The sequence below is a fragment of the Hyalella azteca genome, unplaced genomic scaffold (assembly GCF_000764305.2).
Source record: "Hyalella azteca isolate HAZT.00-mixed unplaced genomic scaffold, Hazt_2.0.2 contig11259, whole genome shotgun sequence".
In the NCBI taxonomy this organism is placed as follows: Eukaryota; Metazoa; Arthropoda; class Malacostraca; order Amphipoda; family Hyalellidae; genus Hyalella; species Hyalella azteca.
The window spans coordinates 89,429-105,016 of NW_025941261.1; the positions used below are offsets into that span (position 1 = coordinate 89,429).

Here is a 15,588-nt window from a genome sequence, read left to right on the forward strand (position 1 = left end):
TCGCTATTTAAACTGTTACTTCTTGTGGCTGATCTAGTAAGTTTCATTCATGGAATTTTGCATAGTCGAGATCTACAAAGTTCTACAAAATTATCATTGTGTGACCCGGTGTAAGATTTATCAAGACCTGATGAGCTAGAAAGCCTCATGTCCAGTATTATACTATATTACTCTCATCTTATCAATTATAATGTAACGAAACTGGATTGTCGCTGGTACTGTGATACTCGATGATATTTTGTCTATGTTATGATTTGAGCGTGAATTCGAAAGCCTATTATTGACCTTTGAACAGTCTCTTCAACTCTTGCTTCAAGAATTTCTTAGCAAATAAATTCCAGGAAAGTTCACCAGATTTTCATTGAAAATTTTGGAGTTTGAATACACGTATTCACGTGTCGAAAAATTGAAATGACCATTGTTAATTTTTTTGTACAGGCCTTCATCATTGTTGAAATAAAAATTTGATGAATTTTGTTGGCGATCAAACGATCAATTTTTGCCTTATATCTGTATTGGATTATCGTTCGCTGGGACAACGATGGCTGCTCAGTATGGATTGGTTAATACTTGAATATTTTGAGACTAATCAAGATTTTCTATCACGTTACTTTTCAACTAATGTCCTCAAATCTAATTAACAATAACTATGAATAATGCATCAAAGTTATTTGTAGCCCAACAAGCATTTTGTCAATCATTGCCAAGGCCGTGAGCAGGTGTAAGTCCTCGAGCATTTCCTGCAAACGCTGTCATATTGATGATGTTCAGAGCGCCGCCACGAGTACACGCGATGGTCGCGTCTATTTCTGTGCGTGATGCCTGCGCGCTGTTCGCCTGTGCGTCTGTACTCCTCTCGCGCCTGTTGCACGCTGTCACTAGCACAACTTTATCGTCTGTAATCTGTTCTGAAGGAACTCCATGCTGTGATTTAAATTTGTTATGAATATTAGATCAACAAGGATTTGAGTGCTCGATAGCTATCATCTCGCTAAATGAAGATAAATATATTCACTTAGGATACTATTTAGATTTTTGTCGGAGGTTTTTTTTTTTTTTGCGCGTGTGTTGGGCGGCGAGCCAAGAAGTGCGTTCGTCGGCTTGAGCCAATTTCCTACCGGCGGTCTTCAGTCAACGAGGATTGCAGAGCTCGGGTCTTGCCCTGTGTCAGATCCTCTAATCGGTCGATTTGCGCAGTTTAATCTACACAATAGGCTGTAATTTTATTTGTGTCTGGTTTACATCTAGTGTCGCTATTATACTATTTTCTGTCCATTTGCAACACGTTTGATAGTTTAGGCGTGCATCTTGTTAAATAATTTCTACGTGATGCGTGAAATCGTCCACCTTCAAGCCGGTCAATGCGGCAACCAGATCGGCTCAAAGGTGAGATTTCAACTGTCTTCTATAGGAGATCGTAGTTACATTTTTAGGGAAAATTTACGATGTTATTCAGGATGAATTATTTTTGCGTTTTTAAAATGAGAGAGAGGCGTCCCGGGGGTTGCGGGATCATCCTCTTTTCGATTGCGATGATCGGGTTTCTGGTGTTGAACTCGTGGAAGATATTCACGGTTTGTTTACCAGTGATAATTTTATTTTGTCGAAGTAGAGGATCCTTCTTCCTGTTTGCCGGTTCATTAGTTCACTCGTGCCTAGAATTGACTTAGTTAAGTGTATCATCATGATTAAGTCTTAGTTTTCGTTGGTTATGAGTGTTTGAAATGTGATTACTAACCTCACTTGTCAGTTCTGGGAGGTGATCAGTGACGAGCACGGCATCGACCCCGTGGGACAGTCTCTCGCTGAGAACGAGCTGCAGCTCGAGAGGATCAGCGTCTACTACAATGAAGCTTCAGGTGAGAACTTAAACCTCTTCTCTAGATCCCAGTGAGATTTCGCTTCCACGTGCGATTTCGTTTCTCAACTACAATGATTTAGTTTAGTTTAGTACATTTTTTCCACTAACAATGCCCCGGTGCATTGAGGATGTCTGCAATATCTGATTTCTCAGTCGAACCAATTAACTGAGGCTATTTTTCACGTTAAAGAAATGTTTATGTCATGTATCCTATGGGTTTAACCTAAGAACTTATGTGGCTAAAACCGATTTTTAGTTTTCAGATGATATTCCACTCACTCATTTGCCAAGTACTGGGAGAATAGGATCACAACATTCAATTCGCGCATTTCGTTTCACCCTGAAGGATAGGTCGTTTAGTTAGAGAATTGAATCTCGACTTATTCTTTCAGTGCCGTGTTTTCTCTTCGGAAGCGAAACAATATAAGCTGAAAAATACCTCCATTTCTTTGCTGGGTTCGTCTGACTGAGGTTGTCGATCTTACGTCAGAGTAACGTAGATTCGTCTCCTCCAACATGCTTACTCTCGTTCACTGCCCTCTGGCTCGCAATGGCATTCCGCTCCTCTTACTTTGCGGCTATCAGGCTTTCCTTTTGTTCTTAATTAGCGCCGCAGGTTGGAGTGGGCCGAGTGGTGAGTGAAAGACGCTTCTTCTTTGCGGCTTTGCCTCTTGATCTTTTACGCGTGCCTAAAAACTCCTCAGAGCTTGAGAGCTCTCGTGACACAGAAGCACTTACGCCTCTCGTGGTATTTACACGGGACAAAAAAAAAGGCTAGCGAGGGTTTCGCTCTATAGGAATGCGGTGACGTTGTCAAGCAGCACCGCCGCTCAAATAGTGTCAACAACGGCAGTCCGGCAAGAACGAAATTTCCTTCGCGATTTCTAGACGTTAGTAACACGATATTCACAAATGATAATTTGAGTGTCATTTGCAAAACTTATTCTGCAGAGGCCTATTTAATTTCGTAATCAATTATCCAAGTCAACTGTTCCGTTTTCTACGCATAGTGAAATTTGTTTAATCTAATTATTACCGTGCAAAAATCGGAATTTATTTTAAGTAATACTTCGCGTCGCATTGACTTGTGTTCACTATGCAAGCCATTATCTAATATAGAAACTTCTTAAGTATGTGAACAAATGTTTTTTGCTTGGTTCAACCTTCATCTGTTGCAAGTTTCTGGATCACTGATACGTTATCTGATCAACCTGTTCACAGTTACTCTTGAAGTTACAATGCAATCAGTGAGTATTTGTAATTTTCATACCTCATTATCACAACTCGTACAATGTATTGACGTTGACGTGTGACAGGAGGACGCTACGTGCCTCGGGCGGTGCTGGTCGACCTGGAGCCCGGGACGATGGAGGCGGTGAGGGGCGGGCCCGTGGGGCGGCTCTTCAAGCCCGATAACTTCGTCTTCGGGCAAAGCGGAGCGGGTGAACAAATAAACATAACTAAATGCATAATTACGCTTCAAGAGACAAAGATAGCTGAACTTAAATTTGACAAAAGTGTGATGTGCAGATATTTTCGTGCGTCGGTAAGTCACCTAACAGATAATGTTGATTTTAGAAACGAAGCTTATTTCTCTTGGTTGATTACATGGAGTCTAATATCACAGATAACTAACTACTCGTACAGTGGATCTTGTTATGCCTTCAATTGCCTAAAACTTTTATTCCTTCAGTTTTTTCTGAGAAGATCTTGATGCAACCCTAGTTTTTATAGTGAATGTTATTATTATTAATGACGCAAATGATATTGGTCATGTAAAAGGATACCAAAAGGATGTTAATATTGGTCTATTAATGGACCGATGGCACATTGTTTCAAACGCAAAGCAAAACAATTGAGTTAGAGCCATCATGTTAAATAATTTAGTCAAAGTTCTTGAACTTCATTACAATAATTAAGTAGGCTCATCAGCGGAAAAGCTTGCGTAACGATCTTGTGTTCTGAGCGCAGGCAACAACTGGGCGAAGGGCCACTACACGGAGGGCGCTGAGCTCGTCGACTCCGTCATGGACGTCATCAGGAAGGAAGCTGAGAACGCCGACTGCCTCCAGGGCTTCCAGCTCACACACTCCCTAGGTGTGCCATGTATTCTTCTAACTCTAACGAACTAACTATGAGTTTTTTATTCTTCTCTCGCCTTATGTTGCTATGTTAATAATCTTCACAATGTCGAAACTTCGAAAACTGTCGTGATTTTGGGTCCAACTCTGCCATGTGGTTACACTTCTTGTTACTTACATTGAAAAAATCTTTTGTTATGTTACGTAGTAAAGTTATGATGTGGACTTTGAGTGAACCACACTGGGAAAACATATATATATTACAGGTGCTTAGTCCGTAACTACAGTAATAATAGTGACTTATTTTTTTTAGTACTTTTTATTTCGAGCTATAATTGTGATTGGAATTTCACAAATTATTTTGCGTAGGTTCGTTGGTTATAAAGTTATTTGTGACGTTAGATTCTGACATTGTCGGTAAATTTCATGTCTACGCTGCCAGTAGTAATTTCGGAAGTACGCTGCCAGTAGTCACTAGCGGAGTCAGTTTTTAATTTAATTGCCTGTAAGCGTTGCGTCTTTCATAACAAAAGTTCTCATCACAGGAGGCGGCACAGGGTCTGGTATGGGGACGCTTCTTGTTTCGAAGATCAGGGAAGAATATCCTGACAGAATTATGAACACATTCTCCGTTATACCCAGCCCAAAAGTGAGTTGTTTTAGGTGTTATCACTTCATGGAATAGCTTTTATCAGTCTTTTCAGGTGATTATTTTTTAATAGGGTTGCATAACGCTACAAGCTACATCACGTGGTCACTGACTCTCTATTCACAAACTGGTATAGATTGGAGCATATGTGTTGCAAGAGTTGTGGAAACTATTTTCTCGTTCATTAAATCTGGCGGTACTTAATCTCTGTCTAGGTCATTGTACAATTTAAACTATTCACAAATTAGACTTGCTTTGACTACGCTGTACTCAGCTGCGAAACAAAAGGACGCAGTACTCCAGCGACGCTTGAGCACTAGTTGTAAATGCGAGTATTCCAAGTTATTTGTAATACATAGGCATATGTAGTAAAGTCATTTATTCATGCGATGGTTCCGCGAAATTAATTTAACTTTAACACTATTCAAGTGAAGCAAAGAGGAGTAATAAGCTCACAATTTTTGTGCAGGTATCGGACACTGTGGTTGAGCCCTACAACGCGACGCTCTCGGTGCACCAGCTCGTCGAAAATACCGACGAGACTTTCTGCATCGACAATGAGGCTCTCTACGACATCTGCTTCAGAACATTGAAGCTTACTTCTCCATCGTACGGCGACCTAAACCATCTAGTTTCTGTGAGTTACCCGCATACCTACTGATCCTAAGCTCTGTCTATTAACGTAGCGTTCGTGAGATGTAGCGGTAAACTCTAGTTGATTTACTGGAGTGATGCCCCAGCTTGCCCTATTAAAGGATTCAATTTCTCAGAATTCAGAATTAAATTTTACTTGTTCGAGGAACCAATAAAAGTCCGAATTCTGTTAAAAATACAACGTAGATTCTCTGGTAATTGAAACATTATCAAAACAAGTCGCATCGCTTTCGGTCGCTAAATAAATCCTTTTATTACATAATGATATGCAGGTTACCATGTCAGGCGTTACTACCTGCCTAAGATTTCCTGGCCAGCTGAACGCGGACCTCAGGAAGCTGGCGGTGAATATGGTACCTTTCCCGCGACTACATTTCTTCATGCCAGGCTTTGCACCGCTCACTGCTAGAGGGTACGTTGTTGCTCCAGCGCTCATTAAACTCGAGGCTTACCAAGCGATGTCGTCTTCTAAAGTACAAAAGCTGGCCAAGCCGATAATGCCCACTCGCTCCTCAAAGGGATCACTTCTCAAGGCGATATGTGTCTATGAATATTGTGAATCAAGCCACGGTGGCTATTCATAAGAAGTCTCAATACATACTTTTGATGTAAACGTTCCAACTTGCAAAGCCACTGCCTAAGTAAAATGAAAAGACTTATGACAGTCAAAGGCTTTGAAGACTATTTGAAACATTTTTCCTGGAACAGGTCGCAGGTGTACCGCTCGCTCACGGTGCCGGAGCTCACGCAGCAGATGTTCGACAGCAAGAACATGATGACTGCGTGCGACCCGCGACACGGCAGATACCTCACCGTTGCTGCAATATTCAGGTAACTTGTCGCCATAATGAGATATAGGCTTTTCGTACGTAAGTTGTATTCACGCTCAATGTTAAGTTTCTTTATCGTACGAAATTACGTACATGGTTTTCTGAGAAATCGAAAAATCAGTGCATGTCCAGGAATCGAAATGCCATAAACTTCACCTGGAAGAGAAGTTGTCATGTAGATTGTTTCCGGCTGCAGATTCTGTGTCGAGATTTATATCGTTAATGCACATTGGGCCTTAGAAACAACTTCCCTGTGGCCTTAAGATTTTTAATTTTGTTTCGGAGCAATCTTTAATGAACATCCTATTTGAGATTCATTTTATATCCTCAGAGGTAAAATGTCAATGAAGGAAGTAGACGAACAAATGCTGGCCGTCCAGAATAAAAATTCTAGCTATTTTGTGGAATGGATTCCAAACAACGTTAAGGTTGCTGTGTGCGACATACCTCCCAGAGGCCTAAAGATGTCATCGACCTTCATTGGAAACTCGACGGCTATTCAAGAAATTTTTAAGGCAAGTAAAAAATATTTATAGTTAATACTGCTTGGCAAGTCTTCCAATTCAATTAGTGAATTGTTTGTTATTTGACTGACTCCACCATACGGTCCCAGCTAACATTCTTTCAACACATGATCAAACATTAACATCTCTAAATGATGAGCAAGTAAAGGCTGTAGATCGATAATCATGGCGTGCAAATAATGCTTGTCTTCTTTGCAGCGAATATCCGAGCAGTTCACGGCGATGTTCCGGCGCAAGGCGTTCCTGCACTGGTACACAGGCGAGGGGATGGACGAAATGGAGTTCACTGAAGCCGAGTCCAACATGAACGACTTGGTCTCCGAGTATCAGCAATACCAGGATGCGGGGGCTGACGAAGACGAGTATCCCGACGAACAAGAGGAAGAGGAGGTTGCGGCAGGCGAAAATAACGCAATGGACTAAACCCGGAACTGTTGCAAACAAAAACCATAAAATGCTGCTGAGCGCTTGACTTCTCTGAACACAATTATCCTGTGATCTATACTACCAACAAGACAGTTACAAATATTTTTTTTCTTTTCTATCCATTGGCAGGTACAGCATTGATCTGGTTATGCGATCTTCACTGAATGAGGGTAGAATATTTATGCGCAGTTATTATCTATAAAAACTCAGAATAAAGCCAACCCGATTCATTTCGTACGAACGATTGTGAAAATATCGTATCTCGACTTAGTCGGTATGCTACACTTACTTTCATTAAATTGTCTTTTCCGCTCTTGTTACTCATCCTACAATGCACGTCGAGATACCTGATAATATATTCCCAGCTTTAATTCCAAGAATCATTGCAGACAACGAGTGGATAAATGAAGAAAATTTTCCACCGATAATTTTATTGGGTCTATCGTCGGCCGCCATGTCCACCAGTCTTGGCCATCTTGGGTTTGGGCATGGGCTTGGCTACCTTCTGCATCGCCGACTTGCCCTGCACAAGAAATGTTACGCTGTACTCATTCAGTTTTTCTTGCCGTAACATTTCACTTAACCGTAACCTTTCCATGATCCTCAAATTCAAAGAGGAATATTCATCAGAATGAATTTTTTAATTATCAAAAATGAAAATTTGTCAACAGAAATTTCTTACCTTTTCCAACTTGGGCGCGGCGGTGGTAGCAGGCTTCTTCGCAGCCTTGGCCGCTCTATTCTTCTCCTTCAGTGCTCTGCAAAATAAAATTTCAACAGTTAATCAAGGTGTTCTATCCGAAAAATGTTGCCATTTGTAATAAGCTCATCGAGAAATCTTATAATTATCATCGGTGACGATATTTCAAAATGCACGAACTACATTTAGACGCTTCCCTACATCAACAATGCTCAAATCTCTCACCTGATAGCCTGTTCCCTCTGCGCTTTTCGCACTTCAGGCTTCATGTTCCTGTAATAGAAGAGAAGACGACGTCATATTCGTGAGACCAAAAAGCAGGTAAACCAAAAGCTATCACTAACTGCTGGTAGCAATTACAACTATGAACTGGAATGTCTCACAAGGGTGCATTTTCAGTTCTCGAAACAAGTGATTAATGAGTCATAGACAACATATCTTTACAAAAAACAGTAGAACCGGAGGGTCCAAGCTATACAATTGATAAATGAACAAAATGACTATTATTAGAGAAAAATTAGAACATTTAAATAATACTAAAAACGGTTAAATTCAAACTTTTTACCAACCCAACAGCAAAATAATTATTCAAATCAAATGGATTTTCAAGCTACAACATTGAGACGCATATCATTCGATGCGGAAGGACCATATCTATCGATTGATCCTTGATGTTTTTCGAAATTCTAATTTTTGTGGGTGGGGTGGGCATTCTACGAAAAAAAATTTGATTACCCCCCCCCCCCCCCNCTCCCTATTTCAAAATATTTTCAAAACAATAACGAAATTGAATAAAGCCATGACCAATCTCTAGATCTTTTATTTGCGAATCGAACGGTATATCTCTGATTGCTGTAGCTTAAAAACTCTAGGAGGATAGGTTTGCAGTGACAATAAGTATGTATGTTCTGTAGAGCGCGACAAAGTCCCGAGCGCCTCGAAATAGGCATTCAAGGTGGCATGGATACAAGACTAGACGTTACTGGAACTGAAATTCAGTCAAGGATGGTGGGAACGACCGCATGAGCACCATTCCACACGACAGCAGCCAGGTAACTAAAGATCAGCGTCTTCAGACCGTCTTTATGTGCCCAGCCGGTAATTTTCGCCTATCTCAAATGTGAAAGAACTCCCCCACCCTTAACCCATTCGCGATCTGTCGTCAAGGCATTAATCAACGTACAGAGATGATTTTGGTACCATTGGATAGGTCAGAATGTCTGCTTTAAGGCGAGACTAAAACCCCGAAAATTGAAATTTGTGATTTTTCACCCAGAAAATCAGGCGGTAAAGGGTTAATACCCCTAAACAACCTTTCTTTTTGACTACTACCAATTAAATTTGTACCAACAGCAAGAAAAACGTTAGTTGCAAGTATTACCTCTTGGCAAGAATATCTGTGAGAGAAGCACCAACAATAGCTCTCTGGAACTTCTGGTGGCGACGGGTCCTCTTTTTGCTGGACTCTTCCTCCTGCCCCTTGCGGTGCTTCCTCCTGTACAGCACAGTCCAGGTCACTTCACGAGGGCTGCGCTTCATCAGGTGAGACCTCCGGCATTTGGAATTCAGGAACACGAAAGTCTGTGGCATGAATTGCAAAGGTTAAAATCAGAACAAATCAACATCTGCTAGGAATAGCAAAAGAAATTTAATATTCGAAAAAAATGTAAATGGTAAATTGAGCCTACATAGAATGTAATCTTCAATAAAGAAAAAAATAATCCAAGCATGGTTTATTTATCCAATGATACATTGACCACAATACAGATAGAAATAAGTGCTAACTTAAAAAGTTTAGGTTTCAAAAAAGAAAACCAATAATATGAGATTACTGTCAACAGGGTTTCTAACGTGCTCAAGTCATTATGGACATATCACTATATGGAATAAATAAATGTGAAAATTAACTCAACAGAGATGTGAATCAACCCTTTCATGCAATAACTATTTAAATTATACCATTTTAAACTTCATCTGAATTCAATTGGAATACAGTAGGCTCTCAAAGTTAAAAATTTAATAAAAAAAACCATTGGTCACAAAAAAATCTGCATTTTTAATGAAATTTTAACTACCAATGCTTTTTAGGACTCAGTAAACAGTATTTTTAAAAACTCAGTAAAAAAAACAGTATTTTTAATGTCAAAGTTTTGTGCAACCAACTTTAAAATCCATGAAAAAAAGTCTGGACTTATAATAAAATGCTCACTTTCAAGAAGTTAAAATGAGGGAAGCCAAGTGCTTAGACTTAGTTTTTTACCCTGGTAATATTTTGTCTACTGAAATCAATTAAGATCTTTTCTTGAAAAACACAGCCTGTTGATTGAAAATTAGACCAAACCCTTCAATGATATATTGCTTTCAAGCCCAATATCAATGGTCTGAAAGTCATTTCAGTGTTAATGTGATGGAAATTCATTTTCAAGTATCTTAAGTTTACAACACTAGAAATGATGTTGAGCCAATTATTTTGAACATTTTTAAAAGACATATGGATTATTGAACAGATTTATCAAGAAATTTTGAGATTAAATAAAAATTTTGTGTAAATATCTCCTATACCAGCATGAATGGATTTACAGACCAATGAATACATTTTCATATCCATGAGGTCAGTTTTCCAAGCCATGAACCAACTCTGAGCATAAAGTAAAATTTGTAATCACAAAATCTTCCTGACTCTGGATAATATGAGGATTACAAGTTAAAAATGCAAAATGGTGGACTATCCCCTACTAATGGTCCCATTAAGAAAAATTTTCTGAAATTTATCACCTAACAATGCATTGTTACTGCCTGTAGTGCATTAAATTTTGATTGCTCAATGCATGCTATCTAATATGACTGAATTATTAAAGCTTTGATGACTTGAGTGGAATAATCCCGGAATATAAATCTTGCAGCTTTAACACGTTCATCTTGTACATTATTTCATTTTTTTGTAGTGTTTTTAAACAAGGTTGCCAGACAGTCATTTTTTCCGGACAAATTCTGTGATTTAGTTTTTTTCAATTTCGTTAGCAGGCTTAAATTTATGATATGGGTACTTCCTAATTAAATTTTAAATACTGCAAAAAGGAAATAAATGGCATTTTTATAGTAGAACCTACATATAAACTAGTATATATTGAGTTATTGGCCTTTTTCATTCTCAGATTTGGCCGATTTTAGGCAACCTGAATTATGTACCACAACGTCCTGGAGAAATATATTTTGTGGTAAGCATTTGTACCACTTTGGAGTCAACGTGTTAAGCCACATTTTTCATACAAAAATCTAGTAGTCTTGGAGTCACATATTTTTGTTTGATCAATCATTGTACGGCCCAACAATATGTCATTACAACAATATTCTGCAGTTTAGATCCACTCTTCTACAAGAAACTTCCTTCATCTTAACATTTTCCTAGATGGTCTAACAACAATGAAACTTTGACACCACTTAGAAAAAAATTAATAACATTTCGCATTTTAATGTGCTAAACTGCCCTTGACATGAAAGAATGCCTCAGTTGCTTTTTGTAAAGGGAGTGTCTGGTGGAAATTTGTATCTTGGTTATTTACGGATGGATCACTTTGAAACTTGGTGCACATGTAAGACGGCTATGGCTTTTATGTTCATGTAAATTTTTTTGAAGAATGAAAGAAAACATGAAATTCTTAGAAAATGGCCAAAAAAGGGGGTACCATAAAATGGGGTAACTTAGACCACTTTTATTTTTATAAATGATGCCATTTTTTTACTAGCTAAATTAAACTTGAATTGAAGCATGCTAAATACAGGTCTATACTCTAGCTTCACTCACAATAAATTGCTGGCTCCTGCCTCTCATAGTCTTTATGTAATTTCAAAAAAAGTGGTGGTCTTTGTTACCCCAGCTCTTGGGGTAACTTAGACCGGGTGGTAAAATCAATTAAATTTTTTGGTAAAATAACTCCAGGTTTTGGTGCATTGTAGTAGAACTCATCTAGTTACATATGCAAAAGACAAACTTGAGGAAAGTTTCATAGTTTGCAAATGGGGGGCACGGTCACCACCCCATAATGAGGGAAATGTGACTACCTAATGGCAGCCCTGATAGGGTAATATTGACTGGCTTGGAAATTAAGTTAAAATTACCATATATAAGGCCTTTAATGCCCATTGACAAAATTTTTCTATGTCAAATAGTTTTTGAGTTGTGGGGGTTTTTGTTAAAAAAACGAAAAGTGGTCTAAGTTACCCTGCCGGTCTAAGTTACCCCATTTTACGGTACTGTAGATATCTATCTCCTATGATTTTTCAAGCTAATACATCAAGACATCATTTGATGCGTAACGACCACATCTATCGATTGGTTGTAGCTTCTTTCAAAATTCTAATTCTTGTGGGTGGGGGGGGGGCATTTTTTTGAAAAATTATCAAAATTTTTTTGATTTATGATGCAACTTCAAATTTAGCTTTGGCCTTAACTTAAGCTGCGGCTACTCCCATCACTGCTCGGAACTCCTGGCCCGCTTGTATCCTGTGTCCCACTTCTCAAGTGAGTAGCGCTGGAGCACTCTGGCCATCCTGGTGGATTTAAATGACCAACCCTTTCCTAGAATTCCACCATGTAATAAACTTGGATACCAGTATTATCATCCATAAGAAATTGATTAAAATATTGATTATTGAGTAGATGAGGAAATTAAAACTGATTCTAAAAATCTCAGGTTTGACACTTTGCCTTCAAGACCAAGTGGAAAATTTGCAAAAACCACCAGTGAATTGGAAATGCCTGTGAATCTGGCCAATTTCATCTGTTCCTTACTGAATTTTTTCAGTAAGAAATAAGAACCATTAATTTATAACCATGAGTTAGAAAAAAACTCCTGTTAAACAATCATTTTTGCCCACAATTTTCAAGAAACTTCCGAGTTCTGCCTAATATTACAAACCAACCTTAACGATAGTGGCAGACTAGAGATTTTTAAGAATCAGCTTACTTTATTTTACTGCACTTCACACTTCTAATAATTTCACTTCTTGTTCTTCGTCTGTCTGCTAAAAATCTCATCAATATTTAACACACTTCTAGATACCTGTCCAATCAACCTGAAATTTTGTACACTTTTGTTAAAGTTGGGGACGATGCACAAGTCAATTGACAGAATAATCAAAATAATTCAAAGAAGTAAAAAATATTTTTTTTTTGACATTCAAACAAAAATAAAAATATTTTATTGTAGCATTGGTGACACTGGCTTCATTAAAAGTGTGGTCCCAGAAAAGTAGCTAGGGTAAACACGGTATATCCAGACATCGTGGGTAAGTCCGACACTTCTAACTAAACTTTTTTCCTTTAAATTAAGCTTTGTCTTAGTTCCAAGCATTTGTTGATGGTTGAAATAATGACGTCACACTATTGCGCGCCATACTATTGCCAAAACACTAGGTCTGGACCGCCTGGCAGGAAAATGTTGAGATCCAAAGAGAGACGGTGCACATCACCCAGTGAGAACATCAAAAAACATGGCAAAGTTGATAGTTGACCTTGCTCTATCAAATAGTGATGAACTGTTTGTGTAGAAAGAATATTATGGTTTGAGACTTCTAAATAAGTCTGTGAACATATTATGAATCATTTAAGTATACTTGTATTTGCCGATTTCAAATGGTAAATAAATTGATAATAGTTTATTATGTTATGTTTTGATTGATTGATTATATTGATGACAGATTGACAGTTATGCAACAGTTTTAGACACATAAAAACTAATTCCGACACAGTGTGGAGTTAGACACACACAGCTCGTTCCGAGCTATGTCCAAAAATTAGAATTTTCTCAATTAAAAGCTACTAGTTCCTAATCAAGAGCTTAATTAAAAAATTAAAAATTTTTAATTAAGCTCATTCCGAGCTGTGTCGTACTCCGATACAGCTCAGACAGGGGCACAGGGCATCGGAATTCCAACACAGGGCGCCACCGCCGTGCTGGAATTACAAATTAATAGAGTTTAGGGCGCTGCTGGAATTAGTCTCACAATACGACAAATTTAGTCACACACAGTAATGGAATTCAGGGATTTTGTAGGTTTGAATTCTAAAGGCTTTTAAATAAATATGGCAACAGTTTGTGACATTCATCGTTGCTGGTGCATAGTGCGGTGTTTTACGAGTGACGTAAACCAATCAGAACTTCAGTTGTGCATACTACAGAGATATTTTTATAGCCATTCATTTCTTGCTATGTCCTTAATGTGTCAGAATATACCGCAATTACCCTTCTTCTTAAATGCATAACATTCAATTAGGCTACCTCCTCTACTCAAAATTCAAGCCAATTCCTTATGTATGATAATGCTGGTGGCCTATTCACAATGCCTCACTCAAGTTCACTGGTCTATTCATACCTACGACTCAAAATACACTTGGGATGAGTAAAAAAAAAAAGTCTCTGCTTTGACACCATTGGTCTCCTCAACTCACTGGCCTCAGCTCAAGCCTCAACTTAAGGCCTTAACAAAACAATCGTGTGTGAAATGTAAAAGATCAAAATGACCATTAAGAAAAACTCCCTTTACATAAAACATTCCCAATCCCAAAGACAAAAAAAAATTAGAGGACTTCTAATCAAATGGTGCAGTAATAATTAAATCAATAGTCAACACCTACCTTAGCTTCCTAATGAAAAAAGGTAGGCCTACCTAGAATCAAGAAACCAGTCTTTGCTCAACAGATTGAACTTAGGTCTTAAAATTGAAAAATTATACAAATAAATTGCAACATACTATATAGTTGGACTTCCACTGTATTCTCGGTTAAACTGATTTCATTCCCGATAACAATATGTCAAGTAAATAAATAAATTATCTTTACCTTTCCGTCATTCCTGACCAAGGTAGATCCATGGCCAGGATGAATTTTGTAACCGCTATAACTGCACAACTGGAGCCTGAAATGAAAGAATTTCATATAAAATATAATGTTATTCAGACTAAGATTGTATTTTTATTAGGAACATCAACAAAATATTATTTGTATTCCAAAAATATACGTACTTCATTTTTGCACCGCTCACAACAAAAAGTAAACAGAACTAACAAGGAATGTTGCCTTCCGTTCAAGGCAAAATTTCGTCTAAAGATGGAATGGGATTTTTAGAGATTATTTTTCTATAGGCAATCGTTTATATATCAGGAGCCTACATTTTTCGTATCACCCTATACTTTTTGCCGAATTATCCTGAATAATTTTTCCCCTTATAAATATCAGTTTGATGATTATCTTTCACACACACACACACACACACGCTGTATCACAGTTAGCCTACCACATAACATTATCATTAATTAATTCAGCTTCTATCTCGTCGACCATATATGCCTGAAAAAACATGATTTTTCTGAATTTATTATTGTTAACCACTCTCAATGCGTAATGAGAAGCTGGGCAATATTGGCCTAAGCACGAAGAAAAATAATTTAAGCATAATGGGCAGTTTCTTTCCTCGCACAAAACAGTCGTAGATCAATGGAAGCGAAAAATTCGCAATAAATGTGCAGCCATGAATAGGTTTGCAATAAATGTGTTTCTTGAAATTCCCGGAGAGGCGCTGTTAATTTACCAAGTCCACGGTATGTCGCTCAAGCACTCATGTCGGAGTGGTCGGAAACTGTTTAAATTAATTATGGAGGGTCTACTTATTCTGCACAAATTCGACCTATTCGACACTTCAGCGAACTCGCCTGCGAGCTCGAAATGCAAATAAAATCCGTTCATAATTGAAGGAGTTATGAGTGCCACAGTTGAAAATGAAGTTAGGTTTTCCGTATTAACAAAAAAAATTGAATGAGTTATGAGTGCCACAGTTGGAAATGAAGTTAGGTTTTGCATTCGAG

General features: G+C 38.2%; 2 protein-coding genes across 2 annotated transcripts; one reads left to right on the plus strand and one right to left on the minus strand.

Annotated features, from left to right (window-relative positions):
* Window positions 1-1,091: 1,091 nt before the first annotated feature.
* Window positions 1,092-7,335, plus strand: LOC108680178 (tubulin beta chain). The gene is made up of 10 exons (XM_018168951.2): window positions 1,092-1,386; window positions 1,751-1,859; window positions 3,178-3,303; window positions 3,833-3,958; window positions 4,488-4,591; window positions 5,061-5,228; window positions 5,518-5,657; window positions 5,954-6,076; window positions 6,407-6,590; window positions 6,798-7,335. The coding sequence occupies exons 1-10, from the start codon at window positions 1,330-1,332 to the stop codon at window positions 7,020-7,022; spliced, it is 1,362 nt and encodes a 453-aa protein (XP_018024440.1). The 5' UTR covers window positions 1,092-1,329; the 3' UTR covers window positions 7,023-7,335.
* A 104-nt stretch (window positions 7,336-7,439) lies between these two features.
* Window positions 7,440-14,834, minus strand: LOC108680179 (60S ribosomal protein L24). Its single transcript, XM_018168952.2, has 6 exons — window positions 14,749-14,834; window positions 14,567-14,642; window positions 9,107-9,306; window positions 7,951-7,998; window positions 7,708-7,783; window positions 7,440-7,548 (listed from the first exon to the last, which is right to left on the minus strand). Exons 1-6 carry the CDS (start codon window positions 14,751-14,753, stop codon window positions 7,465-7,467), a joined length of 489 nt encoding a protein of 162 aa, XP_018024441.1. The 5' UTR covers window positions 14,754-14,834; the 3' UTR covers window positions 7,440-7,464.
* Between the last annotated feature and the right edge of the window lie 754 nt (window positions 14,835-15,588).

Excerpts from the sequence above, each read along its gene's own strand:
- LOC108680178 (XM_018168951.2), top strand. The coding sequence starts at position 1,330 with ATGCGTGAAATCGTCCACCTTCAAGCCGGTCAATGCGGCAACCAGATC. Across the intron at positions 1,860-3,177 it reads CTACTACAATGAAGCTTCAG|GAGGACGCTACGTGCCTCGG; the intron begins GTGAGAACTTAA and ends GACGTGTGACAG. Across the intron at positions 5,658-5,953 it reads GCACCGCTCACTGCTAGAGG|GTCGCAGGTGTACCGCTCGC; the intron begins GTACGTTGTTGC and ends TTCCTGGAACAG.
- LOC108680179 (XM_018168952.2), bottom strand. Across the intron at positions 7,999-9,106 it reads ACAGATATTCTTGCCAAGAG|GAACATGAAGCCTGAAGTGC; the intron begins GTAATACTTGCA and ends CTTCTATTACAG. Across the intron at positions 7,784-7,950 it reads CAGAGGGAACAGGCTATCAG|AGCACTGAAGGAGAAGAATA; the intron begins GTGAGAGATTTG and ends TTTATTTTGCAG.